Source organism: Pygocentrus nattereri, chromosome 14 (assembly GCF_015220715.1).
Source record: "Pygocentrus nattereri isolate fPygNat1 chromosome 14, fPygNat1.pri, whole genome shotgun sequence".
Taxonomy (NCBI): Eukaryota; Metazoa; Chordata; class Actinopteri; order Characiformes; family Serrasalmidae; genus Pygocentrus; species Pygocentrus nattereri.
This window is the reverse complement of record NC_051224.1, coordinates 7,061,454-7,088,085: the sequence shown is the minus strand read 5'-3', so window position 1 is coordinate 7,088,085 and position 26,632 is coordinate 7,061,454. Positions and strand designations below refer to the sequence as shown.

Below are 26,632 nucleotides of genomic sequence, written 5' to 3'. Positions count from 1 at the left end.
CCGTGATCTCATTCCCATGCCTTACTAAGTCATGGCCATGACTTAATCATCTTATTCCCATGCCTTACTAAGTCATGGCCACACATTAGGATCTCGTTCCCACACGTTAATATGGGCAAAAAATAGACTTGGTTGTGCTTTACATCACTGTGTCTAGTTAAATAGACATCCGAACTAACTCAACAGTTGATTGGTTGGTTGAGGATACTGTAATTGTCAGAATTAAAACTAAAATCGTGTCATTTTTATTCGAGGTCATTTTAGCGAACAAGCTTTGTGTGGATTAGCGCTAAGGTCCTCAAAAGATACACACGGTCCTCACACGGATACACTAAATGAAGAGAATGCCGTGAAATGCTATCGTTGTCTGCTGACCCTTTAAAAATCAGGTAGTTTAGAACAGAACATCGAAAAACGACAGAGCAGATGGACTACAGGATTGGTGTAGAAGAACTACAAACTGTAAAGGCGTCCCGTCGTGCTTAACTGCGCCGGTTCAGATTTACGACACTGTCACACTTGGCGGTGGTGTTTTCATTGCATGAGGTCGAGTCGATATGGCCTCACACTTCAGCGGCGTCCTGCAGTTAACAGACTTGGACGATTTTATCACTCCGTCACAGGTAACGCTGGAAAATCCTCGCTGATACTGAATATGACAGCATTTTCCCCCCAGGCATTTACAGCCGCGTTGTCGCCTGCTGCCGAGTTAGCTAGCGAGCTAGCCAGCAGTATCCCAGCACTCCCGGGTGTTCAGCGGTCAGCTGACAGCAGCGCTCCGCTACAGCTAACCCGGAGAGCTGCGCTGCGTCTTCACCGACTCTTCACTTCTGTCAGCCTGTTAGTTTATATCCAGTTCTAAAGCTAAAACAAGCCAAAACTGAACCTCATAGTGAACATGGTTTAGCTTTTTGTGAGTTAAGGGAGAGAGAACTTCAGTTTAAGGCTTGTTATGTGTGTGGGGTTTTATAAGTAAATTACCGAGAACAGTAAAACTTAATTCCCCAAACTGCTTTATCACTTAGAATAAAAAAGAAGTAAAATAATATGTTTATGTTACTGCTAAACCTGCTGTTTATGCTAAATTTCCTTCGGGATCAATAAAGTATCTATCTATCTATCTATCTATCTATCTATCTATCTATCTATCTACATATCCATCCATCCATCCAACACAGACATATATATTACATTCATCACAAATGTAGTGCCCTGTGAACAATTTTAATGTTTGCATGGTACATCAAATTCATTTAATTTAAAACGAGGAGGAGCCTTCAGGTTTGCATGATATAGGCCCTTTAACGTAATGTTATACCAAAAATGTATTGCTATCATTTATTTATTTTTTTTGCAGAAGTAGTAGTGTTTTTAAGACATAGTCATGTTTGCTTTACTGCATGTCATTAATTGAGATGAGGCTGTTTATGCTATTGCATCGATGTTTGGGATGATTGGCAAATTTAACTTCTAGTAAAAGTTTATTTTCTTCTGCATGATTTGCCGCATTGACCAGGAATGTGTGAAGCCAGTGAAAGTGGACAAGAAGCAGGGGAAATCTGTGGCCAAAATCCAAATTGAAGATGATGGCAGTTATTTTCAGGTCAATCAGGTTTGTGAAATATCTATCTATCTATCTATCTATCTATCTATCTATCTATCTATTTCTTTGCAGAACTTGCAGGTTTTCAACTGAGGTATAGAATCTATACGTGTAATTAGGTGATGCACTGGTCCAAGCTTGGTTTTAAAAAGGGGAATTCTGCAGTTTTTTCAAATTGTCTGCATAATTCAGGATGTAAACAAAGTTCATGTAGCTTTTAGATGCAATAAACACTGGTTCCTGGTTCCATCTCACGGCTGCTGTGAACAGTTCTGAGTTTGTAAGCATTTCATAACATATCATTCTGAATGACTATGTTTACAGGGTAACTAATTATGCGGGAACTTTGTAAAAATCCTTTACAACTTTTGCAGAGTATGATTTCCTTTGTATGTAAAAGCAGTATCACTTTGGACACTCATTATGAGGCAGACCTTTTGGGAAACACTAAGCGAATCAAACATGTTGAATTATTTTTTATCTCAATGTTTTCTATGTTTTCCATGCCTGTTTATTTCCACATGATAGATGTGATTCAGCTTTTTTTTCCTGTCCCTAGGATGGCCAAAGGCAGAAGCTGGAGAAAGCCAAGATTACTCTGAATGACTGTCTGGCGTGCAGTGGTTGCATCACCTCTGCTGAGAGCGTCCTAATCACCCAACAGAGCCATGAGGAGCTGTATAGAGTACTGCGCCTCAATAAGGTACTGCTGTCCAATGAGTGTTGCCAGTTATCACACTGTCCGGACTGTACAAGCGCAGAATTTCCACTTTCAAGTGATGTTATGACTTGGTTTATTTCTGTGTTATCATCACTGAAGGTTTTTCCATAGGTTATCCAAACCTTTTGTATCGTTGGAACAGAGTGTAATGTTTGTAGTGGGTTCACAATTATTTAACTGCAGTTTTCCACTGTCATTAGCTTTCCCAATCATACGTCTAGATTACAACAAGCAGAATGTAAATTGGTTGCATTTACATCCTTTAGGTAAAAAACAGAAAATGATGTTCATTAAGATGTTTGGATCATTAGAAAACGACATGTTGTCATGTATTGCTTTGTGTAATTGTGAAGATGCACAGAAATTATGCTGCATCTCACAACGTGTAACTAGATGCATGAACTATGTAAAACGAGCCTTAGAAGTTGTTCTTTACATGTTCTTTCTTCAGCTGAGGCCAAATTTGGGACACCAGTTAGGGCAACCCTGCCCAAATGTAATGTTTTGTATGCAGTACAAGTATGACAGTATAACAAGTCTTACACTTTGTAGCAGAGCAGCAGTGGGGAACAGAAGGTTGTGGTGGTGTCAGTATCTCCTCAGTCCCGAGCCTCCCTAGCTGCACGCTACAGCCTCAGTAGCAGTGAGACGGCCAGGAGGCTCACTGCCTTCTTCAAGAACCTAGGTGAGAGGCCAATGAGGAGACAAGACCGTACACATATTGTACAAAGTATTTGTTTTAAACTATGTATACAAAAGTACTTTTAAGCTTTGTTAAATTGTTGAATTTGTAGTCCCTCTATTTTAGCTAATAGCAATAAAAATTGTGCTGATTTTCAGGTGTTCATTATGTGTTTGACACTGGCTTCAGTCGCACCTTCAGTTTATTGGAGAGCCAGCGAGAGTTTCTGAAGAGATTTGCTCGAAAAGAGGAAGACAAGAAAGCCTTGCCCATGCTGGCATCTGCCTGCCCTGGTAAACATTTGGCACTACTGCAAATTCTGAAAAAAATAAAATCAAACTTTTTTTTGCCCCTTACACAGACTTAGACTAAATGAATGACGGGCCAACAAGGAATTAATATCAGAGTAATAAAATGCAGTAAATATGAATGATGTAATACAATTACATGCAAGTGTTACGCATGCAGAACTGTGATACGTATTTTTGGGTTGAGAACAGGTTGGATCTGCTATGCTGAAAAGACTCACGGTGACTTCATCCTGCCTTACATCAGCACAACCCGCTCACCACAGCAGATCATGGGCTCTCTGGTCAAGAGCTTCTTTACCAAGCAGCAGGTAGCACAAATTAGATCTGTAATGAGGCCTGAAATTTTCCAAACCTAACCTGACCCCTGACAAGTTTTGAGTCTGAAACTGACCCAAGCTCAACAGAGTTTAGTTGTCTGAAACTGACCCAAATCGGCCCATCCTCACCCAAAGTGATGAATAAAACCTTGTGTAATGAAAACACATTTACTGTATGGTGAGAATAATAACTGTCATGGATAAACAATGATAATAAGCTCACAATACAGCCTTTCAGCTTTAATTTGAAAATTGGGTTAGCCATGTATAAATTACAGTAATTTTCATATATATATCATGCATGTATATGAATGTATTATAACAGTCAGCCATTCAAAATTCAAATGTTTTTAGTCTAAGCTTTTTATAATGTGCTTGATATAGATGGGGATGGAGAGCCTTCATCTCTTCATCCTAAAGCTGTATTTTTTTTTTTATACATATAGCATGTTGTGTATTACATATTGAATATATAAAAATATGTTTGGCCAAAGAAATGACACGTCCTTTTGGCTATACTAATCTGTACTCCTCTGAATGAGTTTTTTATTTATGTACCATTGGTTTTCTTGAGTTTGGGCCTCGTGGACCTCAGTAATAAATTTTGTCACCAACACCAAGTGGGTGGCGCCAGCATGCCAGAGTGAAAATTGGGTTAAGACATGGAAAGTTTGGAGGGAGAATAAATTACGATGTAAAATTAAAACGGGAAGAAATGCATCGTAAAATGTGAAATTATGTTTGCACAGGGTCTTGACCCGCAGAAGATATATCATGTGACTGTGATGCCTTGCTATGACAAGAAACTTGAAGCATCCAGACCAGATTTCTACATTAACGAATTTGAGACCAGAGAAGTAGATTGTGTCATTACCTCAGGTGAGAAACACACTGAGTAGAACACACTGAAGCCTTCTTTAGATCAGAAACCCTAACTGTATGTGCTGCTGTGCATTTTTGATTGTTCACAGGAGAAGTGCTCAGGATGTTGGAAGAGGAAGGCGTGTCCCTGAGTGATATAGAACCAGCACCTTTAGACACAATGTAAGCTTTCTTCTGTGATAATAAAACACTATGCTGTAATATAGGATTTAAAGGATAAATTGTGTGGTCTAGGCTCAGCAATGTGTGTGGGGAGGAGTTGCTCTGTCATGCTGGGAGCGGTTCAGGGGGTTATCTTCATCATGTCTACACACATGCTGCCAAACAGCTCTTTGGAGTTGAAGTGGAAGAACTCACATACAAGACACTCAAGTAAGTGTGCACACACTGATTTGTAAACAGGTAATTTCACTGTCCTTAAGTGATTCATATAAAAATTCATATATCTCTTCATGCTGATATGTTGCTTAATTTCATGTGCCCTTTTTTTGGTTTTGTTCTCTTTTACAACAGGAACAAGGATTTCCAGGAAGTCACCCTAGAGAAAGATGGTATAATTCTTTTGCGTTTTGCAGCCACTTACGGCTTCCGGAACATTCAGAACCTCGTACAGAAATTGAAGAGAGGAAAGTCACCATACCACTTTGTAGAAGTTATGGCATGTCCATCCGGTAAGAATTGATAAAACTGCTACTGTAACTTACCAAGTTAGTTTCAAATACCAATGCTGTATACTGTGTGTGTGTGTGTGTGTGTGTGTGTGTGTGTGTGTGTGTGTGTGTGTGTGTGTATATTCTTCATTCTACACTCATTGCCCATTTTATCAGCTCCATTTACCATATAGGTGCACTTTGTAGACTACAGACTGTAGTTCATATGTTTCTCTGCATACATCATTAGCCCCTTTTGCCCTGTTCTTCAATGGTCAGGACCCCCACAGAGCAGGTATTATTTGGGTGGTGGATAAATCGCAGCACTATAGTGATACTGATGTGGTGGTGGCATGTTAGTATGTGTTGTGCTGATATGAGTGGATCAGACACAGCAGTGCTGCTGGAGTTTTAAACACAAAATCAGTGTCTCCGCTGGACTGAAAATAGTCCACCAACCAAAAATATCCATATATAGTTGGTATAGTGTAGTGGTTAACATCTCTGCCTTCCAGGCTATAGGCTGGGGTTCAATCCCCACCTGCGCAAACACACTATACCACACTATACCAATAAGAGTCCTTGGGCAAGACTCCTAACACCGCCTTCTCCTACCTGTCTAAAATGATCAAATTGTAAGTCGCTCTGGATAAGAGCATCTGCCAAATGCTGTAGATGTAAATGATGAAGATCTAGAGGATGACCAACACAAACTGTACAGCAGATGAGCTGATAGACTCAGATAGACTATACCTTATAGTCTAAACAGGTCTACATGTTCTCATAAAAGCAACATCTTAGGTGCAAAGGGTTCACCTCAGTAAAAAGCCCAAAACAAAATCGGCATGGCACATCTCCAAAGCCAACTTACAGCAAAGTAGATGTTTGAGAGTGCCGTCTAACTGTATCTTTATGCAAATGAATTTAAACTGATTATGCGTACAATTACCAGTTCAACAATGAAGGAAAAACAAAGTTCATTTTTCCTTGGTCGTCACAATCCATGTCCGGTAGGATAGTTTGGAGGTATGTGTAAACGGGTCCTTATTTCATGTCACAATAACCTTCTCAAGAACAATCTCTCTCCATGATGTCCACAAAGTCAACAAACACCACGCAAACATACCACATTCCAATACAGAGACACCAAAACCAGAGAAATATGAAGAATTTCATTCCAAAGTGCTGTATATCCATTTGGAATAATTTTGGACGTAACAAGTTTTTGAAAAGAATAACAGCTGATGTATAATGGAAAAGACATTTATATTTGTCTAATAAAGATGGTAAACAGAATATAGCATTGATATTTCCTGTATGTGTAAACCCCACTCCCAACAATGTATATTAAGAAAAAAGAGAATTCTTTAAAGAGGCCTAAAATGACTTTTGGAATGAAACTCTTCATATATGTCTAGGTGTTCTAGGTGTCAGGACTGTATTTTTTATGAAAAATAATCTATATTAGAAAATATTAAAATTAAGATAAATTTGAATGCTGGAAGTAATCTGTAATCCTTTCACATTAACAAAAGACTGTACTGTGTATCTTACATTATATACATATATTTACATTATATATATATATTTTGCATAATGTAAAAACTCCCGTTACCCTTTGCATTGTGTTGAAATTTCTTGATGAACGGGCCTGGAGAAATGATCCTAAAGGACTCTTGTTACGTTAACTTCCGTTGTAAAATAGGAATGTTTTTCATTCTCCTGTAAAGTTACCATTGTGTAGGTACAAAGCCTAGTTCTGACAGTGGCGATATGTATATGTGTATATAGGTTGCCTTAATGGAGGAGGGCAGCTAAAGCCTGTAGCAGATCAGTCCAACAAGGAGCTGCTGCAGCAGGTGGAGGAACTGTACAAGGCGGAGCATCTGTCTGCACCTGAGCAGGACACACGTGTGGCTGAACTTTACCAGACCTGGCTAGAAAGTGTAGGAGAGGAAACAGCACGACAGCTGCTTCACACACAGTACCATGCGGTGGAGAAGAGCACCAACGGACTCACCATCAAGTGGTGAAAGGAGCAGAAAGTCCACTGTCGCATGAATTTTGGTCAGACATATTATATTACGTGGAGCATGGACATGGAAACTTCAAAGTCAGTTACACTGCTTGAGCGTTCGGCTGATGTTCCCTAATCATTCACCACAATTCAGCCCTGAATATGAGCCAGAGTTGTACAGCTTATGGCAGAATATGAATTATTCATTATTTGGGTGTAGAAGCTATTATTTCATGACCTGCACGGTGCACTGTGTAGGGAGCTATTTAATTCAGCCTCTCCAAAATCTCCAAACTTGAATGCTTCTGTAGCAGAAAGATACTGACGCTTGATGTTTTTAAAAATGTTCTCTTTTTCATCTTATGGAACTGTCACCAGTCCAAAGAGCTGTTTGATTCCAAAAAATCAGATTCCAATTTCAAATTATTGGGTCCATTCCAAAAAACTTTCTTGATTGTCAAATCAAAAAATCATGACAACAGGAGGGAGATTCAACAATATAAAAGCAGTGTTGTAGTTTATAATATGCCACAATAATTTATTGATACAGCAACAATGTGCTTCCACCTCAGTTGTTCATCAGTATGATTATATGACCCATTAGATCTTAGCAGGGCAATTTGAAGAGCTTTTGCTAAGTTAACTGTTGGCTGATTAACTGGGGATAGCTAAACTGTAATGCTTACTGGTTCTCATTTATCAGCTCCTTCAGGTGTGGAGATGTTATGTTACAAATTTCACATTTTGTAAAACATCCAGACTTTTGATGTGGGTGTTGGGAAAGACTGCATTTTTCAGACGTTCTTTTGCCCAATCTCAATCTCTGGACTCTGGCCTCACTGGTCTCACAGACCTTTAGACAAATGTTTGGTGATGTTCAAAGCATTGCTCAACGCCATCGCATTAGTCTCAGTCCAGCTTACAGAGGGTGTAGGAAAGGGTTACCCCAGCTAAACAAAGACAGACAGAGAGCGGTCAACAATGAAGCTTTGCGGCTTTAGGTGAACAGTTTTTTGATGAAAACCAAAGCGAGTGAATGCTGCTCAAAATGTTTGTTATTCCTGTTCATTATTCCATAAGCAGTTAGCGCTGGCCTTTTATATTAGAAAAACTATTAAAAGCTCCCTAAATAAATGTTTACATCAGCATAGTTCAGTACAGAGAAAAAATAGTACAGGGAAGAAAATTTGCAAGATTTTTCACATAACAATGAAAACAGGAGAAAATCATTCAGGTTTTTAAGATGTGACTGTATTTAAAAATGGGGCTAACCGATTAACACTTATTTTGTTAATCTTCCTAGAATTATGACCACATTAACAATTTGCCCTTTAATTTAATTTAATACCTTACACTTCAGCAGTGCTGCTCTGTGTACTACGTTATATATTAAGCAGGCTACACAATAATATGATGAAGTAACTATCAAAAATTAGTAACCGCTGACATTTGCTATGATATGGTATTGTGTCTCATTTGTCATGTAAACTGTATTCCTTTTACAGCTGAGGACGTTTAATGACGCAGACTAGATTTCATTAGAGATAATTTCAGTTCCTGAGAATGCTATCGTAGTTTTTTGTGTTACCCAACCAAATATTGATCTCTTAAAGTAACCTCAACCTAAAGTCTCTGGGTCTGACTAGGCCACCCCATTGGCAAGGTTCTGCCTATGCCTCTGCAACTCACTTCCATATTTCTTACCAATTCTGCACATTTGCCCATATATTGTGTTCTACTTACTACTATGTACTATACTAAATAATACAATTTTATGTGTTATTTGTTTTGGAGATAATCCCATTTTATTCATGAAAGCCAATTTGTCCCTCATGAGACCTCACAGACTGGCAGAATTACACATTAGACTCAACACACCTTGAGTCAGGAGATTTAGATTGGGCAATAGTGTGGACTCGAATCCAAAGCTTTGGGATCCACAGTTAGGTCCCAGATAGCTAAAATCAGAGAATCAACTCTTTTTGAGATCGACTCCCAGCCCTGCATTTCCCCATTTTAAACAGTACTGGCAGTAATGCAAAGACTGTAACTCCTCACTCCTGTAGCTCCTCCAGTCCAGCACAGTTTGGTGATTTCCTTGCTCAAACACCTGATTCGATTCATTTCTTAATTACCATATTTAGTATGCTAAAGTTGCACTCTTGCTGTAACTTTTTTTTTCCTTAAAAAATGTTAGGTATATTTTTAGGCCAACATCCATGTAGTGTTGTTCACCATCTTATCACATTTGAGGCAAGAATGCAAACGCTCAATTTCCTGCACAGCTCTGTGGATTCCCCTGCAAAAGAAAGAGTGACCCCTACTGGCCAAACCCTCCAGTTTCCACACTTTTTGACTCTAAAATCAAGTATTTGTGGTCCGAAGGATCAAACCAAAGCATACATTGCCTTAAGTAACTGGTCCACTGTGACTTGTGTGTGCACTTAATTCATATTTATTTTTTTAAATGACATACACAGTCTGTTCAGAATGTATTAGTAGATGATCATATTTATATAATCATTCCTACCATATTTATTATGGGAAAACATGAATGGATATATTTCAAAATAAAGCATTTTCATGTTAAACAGTGGATTTATTGACTAAATCATTTCAGTTAAGATTAAGAACTGTTTTAAAGCTAAATATGTAAACTGAAATATCATATTAAGGCCTCTGAAAAGGCATTAGTAAATGCAATAAATATTTGTATTACTGCATTATATTTTTGTATTATTTACAATATCATTTGTGTGCAAAAAGTATAAACAAGCATAAAATAAGTGTTATTGAAACAAAAGCTTCCTTCTCCACTTGAAAAGGTACAGAAATGTGCATCCTAACAAAAGTGAATATCTGCAAAATTAGCCATTCTATTCAGTCTGCACAGTATATGTGGTTAATGTGCAATGTATTCAACTTGCAATAGCTGAAGGTCTTATGGCCTATGACATCATTTTTCATTAGTCTGTACATTAACATTTTCAATCTGTTTGTACCATAGACACCAGTTCAGCAATAACAGCACCGCAACCAAAAAAGGGTCAGCTGACAGTGTCCATTGAGATGGCCTCTGTGCTTCATGTATTTGAAGTGTGCCTCTGTGTTTATGGTCTGAGCAGACCCCACTCCAGGGCGAGCATGGCATGTGGAAGAACTCTCTCCTTGCGTTTCTTGAAGTTGTCCTTTTCTTTGCGTAGCACACGGAGAACTTCAATAGGATCCGTCTGCCCTGTGAACTTCTGCACGCCCTCCTCACTGCACAAAAGAAAAAAATGCTGTTCATTAATATGCATGTAAAAAATGATTGTGAAATCTTCACAGCCAAATGCCAATGGCCATTTTTCACCTTTTTTTTTTGGTTACTGCAGCTCACATTGTGTGAGCATGGGAACATATTAAACATTAATCCAGTTGGTCCAAGTAAGTGGTCTGCAAGCCAAAGTTGCAACATAAAATATTGACTTGAATTGAATATTTATATTAAATAAATATGTATGCTATTTAAAATATTAATACATAAATTCAAATACAATGCTACATGGGATGCAAGAGGCAACTAGCACAGTGAGTTATGCAGAAATATGTTGTGATATTTTGGTACAGGTTTACCAGCAGCAATCAAATTTTACCTGCCTCACATTCAGAAATAGCAAACAGATGAGCCAAAATAAGTAGAATAATAAAGTATGAAGGAATTCCAATTGCATCATCAATTGTAATATGATGCTGGTACTACATAAATTAATGAGTCCTAAAGAATTAAGAAGTTAGATAGATGTGTCCAGGATGCTTATATTGATTCCTTAATTGGGAACATTGTATAACACTGGGAATTAAGCTACAATAAATCATCACACTATGCCTCATATTTTAAATGTGGTTTACTGTATGTATGTATGTGTGTGTAAACATAATTTTAATATCATTGTTACTATGTTGAATCTACAGTATAAGTTGGAATAGCAATTATAAATGGCAAGTGATTCCAAACTTTTGATTTGTAGGGGAAGAAGGACACCAGCCCACAGCTGTCCCATTCTAGTTTGTGCTTTATTCAGAAACACAGAAAAAATGCCAACTCAACAAACCCAAGATACTGTAAAACTCCAGAACTTTGCATTAATAAATACATGAAAAAAAAGTTTTACCTTCAGAATGATTAAAGCATTTTGACTTTTAAAGACAGCTACGTTGCACCACAGAGGTTTTGAATTTAAAAGTAGTAAAATGTTTCAAACCTCATGTGTTAACTTTATATAGCTAGTTTATTTATTGTGGCACTAGGATGAATGAAGTTACACTTACGAGAGACGCAGAAATGGATTGTATTCAAATTCCTCCAGTAGTGTTGATGGTACTGTTGGCTTGTCATCATCATCTCTTGCCTAAAAATGAACTGCATTGTAAAAACTATATAATAACGTTCAAGGAAATATGAAAGTGTCAACTACTTCATAATAATAATAATAAATATTTATGTACAGACAGGTGATAAAGCTGAACAATAATAGAAGAAACTATGAGTATTAATTTAAAATCATATAAGACAATGACACAGATCAAGTAAATGATAAATACCAAAGAGGCATAGTTTTAATTAAATGAGATGATTAAGTTAAAGAGATGATTTTTAAGTGTTTATTAAAAGTGTGAACTAAGTTTGACTGTCTAATAAGGTGAATTGAGTCCCACAGTTTAGAAGCATAATAACTGAATGAGGCCTTTCCATGTTGTCTGTATTTCACAGTAGCTATTTGCAGAATGCCACTATCTGCAGATCTAAAATCACGTGCGGGAACATAAACAGGCAGACATTCTGTAAAGTAAGCAGGTGCTTTAAGGTCATTCAGAGCCCTAAACCTAGTGGCACAACTTTAAAATCTAGCCTAAAAGATACAGATAACCAGAGCAGCTGTCATAAGCTTGTTTTGTCTTTGTTAGGATCTATACCACATTTTGCACAGGTTGTGGAGAATGTATTGTTTTCTTAGTAGATAGTGTGAAGTACTTAACAACATCAGCACTGAAATAAACTGTGTAGTTTCCATTTAACAAATGCTCAGTATGTCATTTTGTAGGTCCACAATGAATGTGTAATGTATTCTATACAGAAAAAGGTAACTGTACCCTGGCCCAGCTAAGCATCTCCTTCACTTTCTCATTCTCTGGTTCCACCAAAGATGCAAACTTCAGGTTCTTTATGGTGTATTCATGACCACAGAACACCTTCTGAAAAACAAAAATTCAAAAAGGTAGATATTTGAGCTTAAATGCTTTTCAGATAGCAGAATCTGGAACAGTTGGCTTTGTGTAATTTGACACAAAGGCCAATTCTGACCGTCTCTTTCAGTTTGTGAAATGTGGCAGTGACTGACCGTGTCCAGAGGTAGAGTCCCCAGCACTTCAGTCAGGTTGTGATACATCTGCTCTGCTGTTCCCTCAAAAAATCTCCCACATCCACCCACAAACAGTGTATCCCCTGACAAACAGGACACAAAGCAAACATTCAAGTGTAGTCTCACTACATTTGTAACTGTAAATTAATCTGTACTTTGTGAATCCTAATCATGTTCCAAAAGAACAGGACAGACAATATGCGCCTATGAAAAAAATATGCATCTATGCAAATCGAATAAAAATGATTTACATTAACCGCACCTCTACATTAATATACACCTATGCAAATCAAACACCTGAGATGTTGTCCATCAGCCACTACACAGTTGGTGTCCTCTGTAAGTTAGAGCTATGAGGCCAATGTAGCTAACAAGTAATGGAGGCATCATGTGAACTGAACGTCTACAGCATCAAGTTGTTAAGTAATCTCAAATAGACTTGGTGGTTATTGGCATTGAAGTTTGTCAGTAAGGCAGTGTAATATGTAAAAATATATAATAATAATTTATAAAATAAAGATTCACTGCACTGAAAAACTACTGTCAGCAAAATACAGAGACACAAACCTGTGAACACTGCAGGAGAATCAGTGCAGTCATCTTCCCACATGAAGTAGCACATATGTCCTGAAGTGTGGCAAGGCGTGAACAGACATCTGACATTTATAGTGTTAAACTAGAGGCAAAGGGACAACAAATAAGATGAAATTGCCTTCATATTGTTTCCAAAATCTGAGACATAGTCTCAGTCCATAGTATCCACACTGAAATAAAGGTGAAGCAGTATTTGAGGCTTATTTGAGAAGATATGGGGGTATGTCACAGAGCAGGACTTCTCAGGAGGCTAGAAAACTTGAGGTTTGTGTAATTGGATGGTTCATTGTGTTTGGGTTTAAAGGGGAACTCCACCAATTTTCTGTATAATTCAGTGGCTGAAATTAATACAAGTCGCTCAGAGTGGTTTGACGTAAAATGCTCCATTCTAGAAATCCGGCCAAGTCAGAATTATTACATGTAACAAACTTGGTGAAATAAAGTGATTCTGATTTTGTAACAAACTTTAGGCTTCTTTTAATCCACTCACAGGACAATGCAAGGCACTTTAGTATCCAAAGGAAATGCATTTTTTTCAGATTTATCACTATTTTCAACATTACATATAAAACCATGAAAGTTCACTTTTGTTCTATGACAGCAAATAAAATGACTAAAAATAAAATGTCTATATTTGTGTGATCCCTGGTTCCTACCACCACCACCACTGTAAAGAAATATGTCAAAAAATTTCTCAGAAATTAATTATTTCAGCAAATATCAAAATTTTGAAAAATCTGTGCAATTCGCCTTTAAGTCAAGGGTGGCAAACAGCAGTCCTTGAGAGCTGGTCCAGTGTGCTGCACATTTTTGGTGATTTTTCTGCAATAACACGGCTGCTATACATGGCAGTTAGGCTGCTGAGTTGAATCAAATGTGTTGAATCAGAGTTGAATCAGATCGGTCACCAACTTCCAGATTCGGTTCAGAAATCCTGCTACATGAAATACCCCCAGTACCCACAAGAGATTGTGTACTGCAGAGGTCCAGCATTTTTACCCTCATGTCATGCCTACTGGAAAGGTGAAACTGACTCTCATGCTTCTGATCATACCTTAAGCTCCTGACCATTAGTGACTTTGTGGGTCAGTCCAGCAATGCGGTCATCTCCTCCATATACTCGCAGTTCAGGAATCTCCTTGACCAGGGCCTCATTCCCCCGGGCATGGTCCCTGCACACACCACACAACAACTAAAGACGAGGTGACAGCCATTCAGTTTAAGCTGTTCAGGGACAGTCAGGAAGAGATGTAGTTTAAATGAGGTCAGCATCTAACTCGAATTTTCCCAGTCCACCTTAAATGGTGCAGCAGTGACGTCACAGTCAACGTCTCTGAGTAATATTCGCATAACTGCAGCTACATTTAAGGTGGAACGGGAACATTTGAACAAAACCTGGCGAATAAGAAGCCAACTTCAGCCTCAAGTCTGAATGACACGTACCAGTGATGGTGAGTGGTCAGCACTGCCGTAAGTCTCACTCCTTCTCGTTTCACTATCTCGAGCAGCTGTTGATGAAGGAACCCGTATCGATTACAATTCAGAGGACACAATAACCACAGGGCTGAAACCGCTCGCAAAGCTCGTCCCGGGCTCTTACCCGATGAGGTACAGCAGGATCTACAGCTATGGCGTCTTTACTGTCTTCTTCTATCACCAAGTACATGTAGTTGTCTTCCAAAACCGAAATAACCTTCACCTTCATCGCTCCCTACAAACTCTCAAGGCACAGACTCTGCACACAACCGAAAGTGACATTTTTTAAAGGAGTAAAATGAAATGAGTGAGTGTTTCTAACGCACGTTCACGTTTTGGTTCAAGTTTCTGATGCTGATGTTGAGCGACATCACCATTCCTGATTATTTGATTAAAACACTGAACAAAGCAAAGTGCTTTTTAACTAAGTACCATCTGAAAATGTGTGTTGTATGAGTTATTAAATGTGTACAGAAGCGTGCAAAAGGATGTTTTATTTTACCTTTGACCAGATTTCGTCGTGCCTCGACCGGGGAATGTTTTTGCTGATGCACCAGGCTGACTAGCAGAGCGCTGCAGACATGGCCAATCATTTCTGCGCAGCCTATTGAGTGAAATATAATTTTGTTTTTATATATATATATATATATATATATATATATATATGTATATATATATATATATATATATATATATATATATAATGTGTGTGTGTGTGTGTGTGTGTGTATATATATATATATATATATATATATATATATATATATATATATATATATATATATTTCATACAAGTGTGTGTATGTATGTGTGTGTATATGTGTATATATATATATATATATATATATATATATATATATATATATATATATATATATATATATATTTTTTTTTTTTTTTTTTTTTTCATACAAGTGTGTGTGTGTTTGTGTGTAAGAGACTTTGCATCTTACCTATTTAATGAACATCAGTGGCTGAGAGGTAAACAAAGTCGTTCAGAGAGATTCGATGAGAAATGTTCCCTTCTAGAGAAATTTATCAACTCTTTCTTTACAGTGGTGGTGATTAAAAACCACGAGTCACAATGACTACAATGCAAATACAGCCTTTTCATAAACTCTCCAAAACCACCGGTGAACTGAGTTTTTAAACGTAATGTTTTTGATGGTAACATAATGGTAAATCTGGGGGACCATTTTGCCTCACAACACCCTATATTTAATCCGCTCCATAAAGATATTTTTAATAATGTGTTAAAATACATTTTAGGCTGAAACCTAGTCACCAAACTACCAGACTGTGCATTCATAGCCTTTTTGTGTGACAGCTTTCTGTGAGGGAGTTTTTAGAGGCCTTAAGCTCTTCTATCAACACCACTGTGAAAAATTCTGCTTCTTTCATTTTCTCTAGAACAGAGCATTTCATACCAAACCACTCTTAAAGGCTCTCTTTACAACTTAACAGTTTTATTAACGTATACGTTTTAAAGAAAGTGAATTACATTTTTAAACATGGGTAAAATTTCCCTTTAACAAGAAAATGAATGTTTCTAGCCAATGATGTAAGAAAGGTTAATAAAGAAAATGGACACTTTCGACTTTCCCGTGTGCTTTATTAGACACAATGAAATACAATCATAACTCTGTTACTTCTGAGGATAGAAAGTGCAAAACTTGCTAAAATAATTACTGGAAATTAGCATGTAAACTGCTCAAACAAATGCACAAATGCTGAATTAGTACTGCTCTAAATCAACTCCAAATAAAGAGATCTACAAACACCCCTAAAATCAAATTAAAAGCAGTATTACTGAGATATAAGTATGCCATATCTGGACATGCTAGTAGTATTTAGAGATCTGTACATCTCATATATAATCTCTCTTACACCACAAATAGTGTAACATTCTCTTATTCTTAAAAATACTTCTCTTTAATTTACAAAATTAAACATTGCACAATAAGTCATCAATTTAGTAATTAATAATCCCTGCTCTCAAAACCACAACATAAATATGGCTGTCAATCATTCACCTGGCAGGTTTCTGATTTAAATACATTTCACCTTATACTCACCACATCTATACGTGTTGCAGTCAGCTGGAACAAATGTTTCCAAAAAAAGCCAAACTGAATGTTATCAAAGCAAGAACAGAAAAATGAGCACCTATGCTTCTATTCCTTACACAGATTCTACAGGTGCCAGTAATATGTACCTTAAACTTAGAAAACGGAAGTGTAATGTGTTTCATCTGCTAGCTTTCTTGCCATTTCTATTTGAAAACAAGTCTTCTACCACATAAACACTAATCCAAATCAAACTCCAGTCATGAGGGGCCAAATGGAACAGTTTCGTGTTTTTTTCATCTAGAAAACTTCCAGTTCATTTCACAAATTCATTTGATAACTAGTTGATCACTGGTTCATTTGATAATATGTGGAATCAGGCAGTCAGAGTTATGAAAACACATAACTAGTGTGCCGTAGCCTTCCAGGACTGGAGTGCCACTACCCTTTCACGAAGTGCTGACCAAGGCTGAACCAAAAAAAAAACTTGTCAAATCAAATCTTTCCCCCTTTAAGAGTGTTACGAATTTTGGATTAACACTAATGTATCTATTGCCTGTGTGCAGCTTAGATTTTGCTAGTTTTTCTTCAAAAGAGCATGAAGTGCACTAAGACGCATAGTAGTGGTAGATATCCTTAAGACAACGTGAGCTCCACACCTATGTAAATTCAGTCTTTGGGCACTCTGAAGCCGTCCTTCTCCTTACGGATGACCCTCATGGTCTCTATGGGATTGCTTGTCCCAGCATGCTCCTGAACAGACTTCTCTCTACAGGCAAAAAAGTAAGTGGCAACATTTCAGTAATGACTAGGAGTTTAAAACACACCTAGAGATGGCATTTCAACTGCATCAGTTCTGGCATGTTAAATTGTATTACAACAGATTAAGATTAGGTACAAGATCAGTTCTTTTTCGATTCTAATAGGAAACCTTGAGTGACCAATTATTTTTCTTTAGCTTTAAAATGAGCAGCACTTCACTGGGCAGCATTTTTATTTGACATTTCATTTTCCACTTAACCCACATGTAGTAGCCATATTATAATATGCTTGATGTCCAAATTTTAGCATCTATAGTTTAGTGCTAGGGCTACAAGGCTAATTTTGCCTTAAAATACATAAATTATTTTACCACCCTCAAACTGCATCCAGATCTTCATTAAGGCCACCCATATGTGGCTTAGGACACAGGTGTTGTGCCAAATTATGACTTCCTTACAGAACCCTTCTCTCCTTTGGAGGCATATGGACGCTAGATCATGTTTGTTATTTCTGTTCCTCAGGAGAAATTTCTTCTTGGGAGTGTATATTGACAATAAACTGGACTGGGCTAAGAACACTGACGCCCTCTACAGGAAGGGCCAAAGCCGTCTCTATTTTCTGAGGCGCCTGAGGTCCTTCAACATCTGCCGGACTATGCTCAGGATCTTCTATGAGTCTGTGGTGGCGAGTGCTATCCTCTATGCTGTTGCATGCTGGGGAAACAGGCTGAGGGTGGCAGACGCCAACAGATGATGTTGTGGTTGTGGAGCTGGACTCGCTGACGGCAGTGTCGGAGAGGAGGACGCTGTCTAAGCTGCAGGCCATTATGGACAATGGCTCCCACCCACTCTACGACAAGGTGATGAGACACAGGAGCTCATTCAGTGCAAGACTCATTCTATCGAAATGACTACAGGACGTCATTCTTACCTGTGGCCATCAAAATCTATAACTCCTCCCTCAGTGTACAATAACTCTGAGGTTTTATGCAGTATGTGTCATATTTATCATCACAGTCACTACCACTTTACTGTATTTGTAAGAATTTAAACTTGAACATATTTCAAATTTCTCTTTTTTGTCTTAAATTATTAAAGTGGTTATTCTTTTAAAGAAATGGTTGCAACTGTACCAACTGCAATTTCCCTCTGGGATCAATAAAGTATTCTGATTCTGATTGTGAAAACCCATCATTATGTAGAGTTGGAATTCAGTACAACACCTGTTGTCTACATTAGCTGCTCCAAGCGTTTTGTTTGTTTTTATAACTCATAAATCAGTCATACTGTGCAGTAAACTACACTGACAAGTCTGGAAGACCTTAATGAACACCTAGATGAGGTTTAGATAGGTTTGCTGACTTATTTACAGAAAGGTTTAGGGTGACTATTGACTTACAGAGTTTATTTACAGTGTTAATTTTGTAGCTCCAGGGGCATAAATTGAACATCAAACATGTCTTTGATCAAATATATCTGGGTAAGTGGAAAACTGCAAATTAGTTTTTTTTTGTTTTTTTTTTACTGAAGTATGCCTTTAAAATAACCACCTAAAAGTAGCCCATCAATTTCAAACCACTCAAACACTCTACTAACCCCCAGTTAGAAACAAACAACTACATTGCATCACACTGTGTGAGTCAGCATTACGTGCAGGTGGGCTTTAATTTGAATACCTCACTCTCATGAATGGGTTGAATGTGAACTCATCAGCCACAGTTGAAGGAATGGTGGGCTCTCCGTTGTCGTATTTCTCCTAATGAATACAACACAAGGTTAGAAAAATACATTACAGTATAAATAACAGAAAAGCAACATGATAAATTACCTTAGCCCATGCCAGTTTTTTCCTGATGGCCTCATTGCCTGGCTCAACGTGGCGTGCAAATTTCAGATTGTTGATGGTGTACTCATGACCGCAGTACACGCGCTGAAAACACAAGCACACCACGTGACTCCACTGCTGACACAGAGCCTTTTATTATAAGTGTGATATTTGATAACAAATGACAGTAATACTGCATGGCAATGCTGTAAGTCCTGAAAAGTACAGAAATGTTTAAAGTACTGAGCTGAAAACTGCTATACTCATAAAACGTCTGACAATCAAATTTGATGCGAATACAGAGCTGGTTGTTAAGAAGGGTCAATACAGAGCTCACTTACTGCGTAAGCTGAATGCTTTTCATGTTTGCCTTACAGTGTTGTGCAGTTTCTACAAGTCATTTATTGAAAGTATTTCTCGTTTATTTGTTGGTTCAATGGACTGTCGGTGAGGGACAAGAATAGCCTGAAGGGCGTTGTAAAAATCAGTTCAGAGATAATTGGAGTCCAACAGAGAGACCTGGGCTCCCTGTGGGAGAAACAAGTGGCTCAGAAAGCAAAAGGAATTATCACTCAATCTGATCATATTTTGTCCAGCAAATTCACTGTAATGCTGTCAGGTCGGCGTTATATTATGCCCTTCAGTAAAACAAATTGCTACTCCAAGTCTTTTATCCGCATTTAATAGCTTGATAGCAGAAGGAATAATAGTCTTTTTAAATAATTGTCATATCCGTTGTCTCTGTGCAATTATTTATTTATGTATTTACCTATGCATGTGGATTTGGTGTCTGACATGAAAGGGTTTGAAAGTATGTGTGAGTGTAATATATATATATATATATATATATATATATATATATATATATATATATATATATATATATATATATATATATACACACACACACACACACACACACACACACACACACACACACACACACACACACACACACACACACACACACACACAGTCGTGTGTATGGACAAGAAGGATCCAAGTGAATTGCCTTTTCCTGGGACTGAAAGTATTCTGAACTGATCTGAACTGAATCAAGTGACACAGAGTGACTTCCACAGACATGAGTGATGCACATAGACATTACCGTTTCTGGAGGAAGTCGTCCTAGTATGTCTATCAGAGCTTTGTACATCTCGTCAGCAGTACCCTCAAAAAACTTCCCACAGCCAGCTACAAACAGGGTGTCACCTACACGCAGTGACCACAAGATAACACAGTGATGTTGCAGTACACAGACAGTGACTGAAGTAAGAGACTACTTTTCAACCAAGAAAACTACAATTCAATTTCAAAGTAATTTCATTTATTAAATGTAGACCTTATTGAAATGAGACCCAGCTTATATCCTTAACATCTGTTACTGTGTTAATATAATGTTGTCTAAGGTTAGTGTCAAATATTTTTCTTCCCCCAAGTGATTGTTGAAGCATGCCTCATTGCATCATATGATTGTGTCATACCTGTGAACACAGCAGGGGGTTCAGAGCTGTTTTCTTTTGTCACAAAGTAGCAGATGTGTCCAGTGGTGTGGCATGGCGTAAACAAGCACTTCACATTAAGTGAGCCCACCTAAACAGACAACAAGCAGTTATCACAGTGAATTTAACTGTCAAAGTTATGTAACGTCAACCAACTTAAACTGAAGATAACATTTGGGATTTAAAAAAAAACATGAATTGATATTATTTTTGGTCCTCATTCGTCCTTCATTGGAAGGAAAAGAGAAGTTCTGTCAAAAGTGTGAATGCTATACTTTCAATAAAAGAAGAGAAGATGTTTTATTATAATTTAAAATGTTGTTGTTTCTGGAAAGAAGAAACTTTTTTGCCAAGTTTTTTGTTGTTTCTTGACATCAGAGCAAAAATCTGAACTGCAGACTAGAAGCTGTCTATACAGAATGTACACGTAATTCATTGTGTTTAATGAATATGCAATAAAATACTTTACATGTGGAATTAAATACCTAATAATGAAATTACATGTAAATCGTATAGAAAATGTTTTTTGGTTACACTCTTAAGTGCAAAGGGCACATTCTCACTTTCTAATGTATTAAGTACTACACTACAGTGTACAAGTGTTCTATTATCTCTGGCTCGGGATCCATGGACAATAGAGGACTTACTTTGAAAGTGTTGTAGTGCGTCACTTTTTTAGTCAAGGCTCCAACCCGGTCATCACCTCCGTATACTGTCAGCCCTGGAACCAACTTCACCAGTTTCTCATTGCCGCCAGCATGGTCCCTATCAACAAAGCCAGCATAAATCATTAGAGCGTCTCTTTGGATTCAGAATAATGTCAGTATTGCATTTGGACATGATCCTTGTTCAGAATCATCTATAATAGTATGCTACAAAGGTCTCCTAATTTATCAACAAATCAAAGCCTCTCTCACCAGTGATGATGTGTGGTTAGGACAGTTTTAAGCTTCACACCATGCTTCTTAACTGCTTCTACTACCTAATTACACAAATAAATGAGAATTACATCATCCATATGAAAAACTAATCAATTTTACTGCAGAAAATGTGAAATTCTTTTACCTTATTAGGTTCCACTGGGTCAACAATGGCAGCTTCTTTTGTGTCCTCGTCAATGAGGAGGTACATGTAGTTATCAGTGAGGGCGGGCAGTAGCTCTATCCTCATGTCGGACTGCTCCACAAGAGCCGATTTCCTTACAATGGACTGAAGGAAGGCTGCTTGAACCTTAGTAGGGGCTGAAAAGGAACATGAAACAATAATACATACATTGTTTTACGTCTAAAGCCAGCTTAGCTTTTTTATATGAAGCCTACCTAGGTTAACATCCCTAAGCTATCAGAGCATCTAATGACCTGCAGTCATGTAGTGTGACTAGTGTGCACTATTTAGCGCTCAACAGTACGTGTGCAGACTTAACCGCAAGCTTATAATGTGATTGTGTCTGTAAACACCTAGTTTCTGGTTAAAGGCACTTTTTAAAGTGTTCTTTAGAAAAAGGGAACTGGTTGTATTTAGAACCAAAAGTTCTATATAGAACAATTTCATGCTTTTGTGGTTCTTTGCATGATGAAATGATTCTTCAGATTGATGGGGATTGTGTTACATGTGGTTATATAGAGAGCATTTATAAAAATAATATAAAAAAGTTCGATATAGCACCAAAAAAATGATCTACTATTGTCATGTCAAGCCTGTCACAACAGCACAACCACATTTAAAAGGTTCTGCATACAACCTCATACAACACATTCCCCATTTATCTGAAGAAACATTGCGTCATGCAATGAATCCTTTATGTAAATGGTTCTACACAGAACTCATGGTTCCAAACAGACCCATTCCCTTTACTAAAGGACCACGGAAGAACCTGTTTTCGTATCTAGGCCCTCTCATTTGTAACTCGTCCAACGTGATAGCGCCCCAAAGACGCTCGACTTCATAAAGGCACCATTGATAATGTGTAAGATAGAAGTGAACGAGGAAGTCACTCGATTTAATATCGGAACGCTTTGCAAGATGCGCCAACCAAAAGTAAGACTTGCTCATTTTGTGCTACCGTGGTGGTTGCTGTTGATGAAGACCAGTTCGATTACAGAACTACGTGCTCAAAGTTTACTGACGAAATATATTCGCCTACACTGAAGTTACATGGGACTCGAGACCACTCGAAAATACTCCCAGTAAGCGCCCTCGCTTTTCGTCTGATTGGGACAACTCCTCTGCAGTTTGGCCAAAACACTAGCCAAAGAACAGCCGAAAGGACTCGTGTCAGCGCGGACACATTAAAACAGCTTATTTACGGTGGCATTCTGTGCCCGTACATATTAAAGACTTAATATAGGCCTTATAAGGACATACCGAATTTATACGTTGCCGCTCCAAATACACCGAGAGTGCAGGCACTCGCTACCAGTGACCTGAATAACATAGCAACACTGCAGCTGCTCGCAAAGCTACAACAGAATACGGAGGAAGTAGAATATTCGGTTTGAGACACAGCCCGGCCCACTTTTAACCCTAACCTTAGCACTGACCAATCAGAGGCGGGGGAGTGTCTCGCGTAATCAATGAAGTCAAGCGCGACTGTGGCACGCCCTGTTCCAAATGGTTCACTCGTGTACTCTCTCACTGTGCCCTATGGAGCGGGAGAGTGCAGACCTGCTGGCTGTGCCTTCTTTAAGTAGCAAATGATAAGCAGCATTACTTGGTTACTTGTTTGTTCAAAAAGGAATGATGACAGCTACTTATATTTATATGCGAAATTCCATCTGTTTTTTTTCGGTCAGGTCTACTTTCTTGGTCTCAAGACACACCCTCTATTTAGGTTGTCTCGGGTGCGTTTGAGAATTGGAACGCGGCCACAAAAATGGCTTACAGGTAGCAATTCCGAACAGAGCCCTAAACGGTCAATTCAAAATAAATGTCTTCCAAATGCCGATTAAACGCTATCGAACCGAATCATTTTGCAGAAAAAGTTCCTCGGGTTAGCATGTTTTCCTGATATAAACCGCGTCTTTTCTTGTCAGTAACCGCGCTCCGTGGTGTGTTAGGGGCAGTCTGAGAGGTCATTGAACCGCTGGGGAAGCGTTGCCGTTCATCGCGGCTGTAAGTTAGGCGAACAGCTCAAACGCGCAAAGTTCAGCATGACCGCGAGAAACATAGCTCGTTTTTGGGAATGGGGGAGGAAGATTATCTGCGTGGGGAGAAACTACGCGGAGCACGCTAAAGAGCTGAGGAACGCCGTGCCCAGCGAGCCCGTGCTCTTCCTCAAGCCGCCGTCAGCCTACGTTAAGGAGGGCTCGCCGATCCTGGTGCCACGCTACTGCTCCAGCCTGCACCATGAGGTGGAGCTGGGGGTGGTGATCGGAAAAGCGGGCACGGCTATTCCTCAGAGCTCGGCAATGGAGCACATTGCCGGATACGCGCTGTGCCTGGACATGACGGCCCGGGACATCCAGGACGAGTGCAAGTCCAAAGGCCTGCCCTGGACCCTGGCTAAGGCTTTCGACACGTCCTGTCCGGTCAGCGAGTTCATCCCCAAGGAGCGCCTCCCGGACCCGGCGAACGTCACGCTGTGGCTGAAAGTGAACGACGTCGAGCGGCAGAACGGCAGCACTTCTCAGATGATCTTCTCCATCCCCTACCTGATCAGCTACATCAGCGAGGTCATTTCGCTGGAGGAGGGAGACCTCATACTCACCGGGACACCCAAAGGAGTCTCCGCCGTGCAGGAGCACGATGAGCTGCAGGCTGGCATCGACGGCATCGTCACCATGACTTTTCAAATCGACAAAACGTGGTGACGTGAAGAAGTGAGGCTGAGTCAGCGGCCGTGTGTTGTGAAACGGCGTTAATCTCAGGTTTTACTAAAGGCATTGCCGTGTAGTTTCCGTATGTGTGTCTCGATTTTAATTAAAAGTTCAATTTTTGATTCAAACTTTTGGATGTCTGATGCTTTTCTTCAGTAGGGACGCAGTATGACATCGCTATCAGCAGATCATTGATTCAAACTCTTAATATCGGAGTGATATCTAGATTTGACTGACATATCAAACCCCCTGTTTAAAGGGCAATTCCACCATTTTTCAAAATTTGTGAATAATGAATCTTTTATGGTGTAAACTAAGTCTTTCAGAGTAATGTGGTGTAAAATGGTTCATTGTAGCAGTGGTGGTGTTAGGAACCAGGGATCTCCATTGTCTACAGCACAAATATAGCCATTTTATTTACCATAAGGACCATTGTAAGCCTGTATCTTCTGGGTTTTTATATGTTAAGTTGATTAAGTTGATGGTAAGTTAGTCATAAATCTGAAGAAGAAAAAAAACCAAACATTGTCTTCTGGCACTATTTTGCCTCACAATGCCCGGCATTGATTAAACTACATTTTACGGCAAAACTTTATTACATAACAATCATAAAACAATGTCTCAGACATCAGGCAGCGTACTCATTGCTATTTCATGTGATAACGTTCTGTGACGGAGCTTTTAAAGGTGGATGCCTGTTCCCTATCAGCACCACTGTGAGCAATTCTGTTTCTCTAGAGCAGAGCATTTTACACCAAACCACCCTGAATGATTCTGATCTTAATTCTTTAATTATAGAGAATTTTTGAAAATATCAGTGGAGTTTCCCTTTAATGACACAGTTATTATATTCTAATTGGGCAGCACTGGGCTTTTATGCTAAAATGTCGGCATTTTATTCCTTTTACGTGGGAAATATAAGTTACATTTACCTGTGATGCAAATGCAGGTAGGTACATTTTATAAATGTTTATGCGTCAACATCAGCAGATGTTTTCATGAAAAATACTGGATATTGGAATTGGCCCACAGGTCCTGTTCCAGTGCATGTAATGGTCATGAATGTGTTTATACTTGATCTGTCAGATTACCAGGGCTGTAACGATACATGTCTCACACAGGTTTTCTGTTCTGAGGTCAGGATCATTTCTATTTTTGATATTTTGTGTATTTAAAAATGTTGATTCTACAGATCAGTAATCGTAGGAGCGAAAGAGTTTCACATTTCCTTAAAGTGTCTTCAGTTTTTCTCTTTATTTTATTGGAAGTATTACACCCTTCTGGATTATGGTGGTATTAAGTATTTCTTTCTATTAATACAATTTAATACCATGATATTTTCAAGTATCATAAGATATTATGGCATGATATATCAGTAATATAAAGTCCTGACTGTGTCATGGTAGCAGACCATGTTTAAGTTTGTTAGTACCGTTAATAGACTCAAGCTTATTCAGTGCTGGTTATATATGCAAAATGAATGTGTCCCTAATTTTCACATAACTTGTTTTGCTTGTGCTCTTCTGTTCTGTTTTCTTCTCTTAAAATGTCAACAAAGGGAGGCTTACGCAGTATTGTAAACATTAACCAGATGCAAGACACATTTTCTGAGAGAAAATATACTTTTACCCAGTAAATGATACACAGCTGTTAACTGTTAGGTTGGATAGCAAATAGCATTAGGAATTCTGCTAATTTATAGGTGTTATATCATTGACATAATGTGTGTGTGTATATATATATATATATATATATATATATGCATATACACACACACACACACACACACACACACACACACACACACACATATATATATATATATATATATATATATAAAACTGAAAAGCAGTATGACAATATAATGACATACCAATATAGATGACATATTGCCAAAACTCCACAACAGTTATGCCAACATATAAGCTAATAATAGGATAAACATGCAGTCTGAATGTACGCCTGAGTGCTGGGATTGAACCTTTCAGTTGATCTTTATTTGTACAGC

General features: G+C 38.4%; 4 protein-coding genes across 7 annotated transcripts; 2 read left to right on the top strand and 2 right to left on the bottom strand.

Annotated features, from left to right (window-relative positions):
- Positions 1-513: 513 nt before the first annotated feature.
- narfl (nuclear prelamin A recognition factor-like) lies at positions 514-9,779 on the top strand. 2 transcript variants are annotated; one of them, XM_017705869.2, is made up of 11 exons: positions 514-623; positions 1,517-1,612; positions 2,163-2,306; positions 2,880-3,009; positions 3,165-3,299; positions 3,507-3,625; positions 4,384-4,513; positions 4,606-4,678; positions 4,751-4,888; positions 5,030-5,187; positions 6,958-9,779. In XM_017705869.2, the coding sequence occupies exons 1-11, from the start codon at positions 558-560 to the stop codon at positions 7,197-7,199; spliced, it is 1,431 nt and encodes a 476-aa protein (XP_017561358.1). In that variant the 5' UTR covers positions 514-557; the 3' UTR covers positions 7,200-9,779. The 2 variants fall into 2 exon arrangements, with proteins under 2 accessions (XP_017561358.1, XP_017561357.1); XM_017705868.2 differs by having other exon boundaries at positions 2,877-3,009.
- A 246-nt stretch (positions 9,780-10,025) lies between these two features.
- LOC108432196 (hydroxyacylglutathione hydrolase-like protein) lies at positions 10,026-15,259 on the bottom strand. 2 transcript variants are annotated; one of them, XM_017705870.2, is made up of 9 exons: positions 15,158-15,259; positions 14,780-14,914; positions 14,623-14,687; positions 14,234-14,351; positions 13,153-13,261; positions 12,565-12,668; positions 12,317-12,418; positions 11,495-11,585; positions 10,026-10,444 (listed from the first exon to the last, which is right to left on the bottom strand). In XM_017705870.2, the coding sequence occupies exons 2-9, from the start codon at positions 14,882-14,884 to the stop codon at positions 10,140-10,142; spliced, it is 999 nt and encodes a 332-aa protein (XP_017561359.1). In that variant the 5' UTR covers positions 14,885-14,914; positions 15,158-15,259; the 3' UTR covers positions 10,026-10,139. The 2 variants fall into 2 exon arrangements, with proteins under 2 accessions (XP_017561359.1, XP_017561360.1); XM_017705871.2 differs by having other exon boundaries at positions 10,161-10,444; positions 11,495-11,574.
- A 991-nt stretch (positions 15,260-16,250) lies between these two features.
- On the bottom strand, positions 16,251-24,646 carry hagh (hydroxyacylglutathione hydrolase). 2 transcript variants are annotated; one of them, XM_017705866.2, is made up of 9 exons: positions 24,516-24,646; positions 21,875-22,050; positions 21,727-21,791; positions 21,457-21,574; positions 20,792-20,900; positions 20,416-20,519; positions 19,311-19,412; positions 19,159-19,238; positions 16,251-17,490 (listed from the first exon to the last, which is right to left on the bottom strand). In XM_017705866.2, exons 2-9 carry the CDS (start codon positions 21,977-21,979, stop codon positions 17,391-17,393), a joined length of 783 nt encoding a protein of 260 aa, XP_017561355.2. In that variant the 5' UTR covers positions 21,980-22,050; positions 24,516-24,646; the 3' UTR covers positions 16,251-17,390. The 2 variants fall into 2 exon arrangements, with proteins under 2 accessions (XP_017561355.2, XP_017561353.2); XM_017705864.2 differs by lacking the exon at positions 24,516-24,646 and adding an exon at positions 23,174-23,313.
- fahd1 (fumarylacetoacetate hydrolase domain containing 1) lies at positions 23,570-24,752 on the top strand. Its single transcript, XM_017705867.2, has one exon. The coding sequence runs from the start codon at positions 23,959-23,961 to the stop codon at positions 24,616-24,618; it is 660 nt and encodes a 219-aa protein (XP_017561356.2). The 5' UTR covers positions 23,570-23,958; the 3' UTR covers positions 24,619-24,752.
- Positions 24,753-26,632: the final 1,880 nt, after the last annotated feature.

What these genes read in the sequence shown, in the direction of transcription:
- narfl (XM_017705868.2), top strand. Translation starts at nt 558, where the DNA reads ATGGCCTCACACTTCAGCGGCGTCCTGCAGTTAACAGACTTGGACGAT. An exon ending in AGATTGTGTCATTACCTCAG is followed by an intron (nt 4,514 to 4,605) that starts GTGAGAAACACA and finishes GATTGTTCACAG; the next exon opens with GAGAAGTGCTCAGGATGTTG. An exon ending in AGTTATGGCATGTCCATCCG is followed by an intron (nt 5,188 to 6,957) that starts GTAAGAATTGAT and finishes ATGTGTATATAG; the next exon opens with GTTGCCTTAATGGAGGAGGG.
- LOC108432196 (XM_017705870.2), bottom strand. Translation starts at nt 14,884, where the DNA reads ATGAAGGTGAAGGTTATTTCGGTTTTGGAAGACAACTACATGTACTTG. An exon ending in CTGACCACTCACCATCACTG is followed by an intron (nt 14,352 to 14,622) that starts GTACGTGTCATT and finishes TGGTGTGTGCAG; the next exon opens with GGACCATGCCCGGGGGAATG. An exon ending in TTCTCCTGCAGTGTTCACAG is followed by an intron (nt 12,669 to 13,152) that starts GTTTGTGTCTCT and finishes CCTGTTTGTCAG; the next exon opens with GGGATACACTGTTTGTGGGT.
- fahd1 (XM_017705867.2), top strand. Translation starts at nt 23,959, where the DNA reads ATGACCGCGAGAAACATAGCTCGTTTTTGGGAATGGGGGAGGAAGATT.
- hagh (XM_017705864.2), bottom strand. Translation starts at nt 23,243, where the DNA reads ATGTTATTCAGGTCACTGGTAGCGAGTGCCTGCACTCTCGGTGTATTT. An exon ending in GACGACTTCCTCCAGAAACG is followed by an intron (nt 19,413 to 20,415) that starts GTAATGTCTATG and finishes TTGTGTTTTCAG; the next exon opens with CGCGTGTACTGCGGTCATGA. An exon ending in AAAAACTGGCATGGGCTAAG is followed by an intron (nt 19,239 to 19,310) that starts GTAATTTATCAT and finishes TGTATTCATTAG; the next exon opens with GAGAAATACGACAACGGAGA.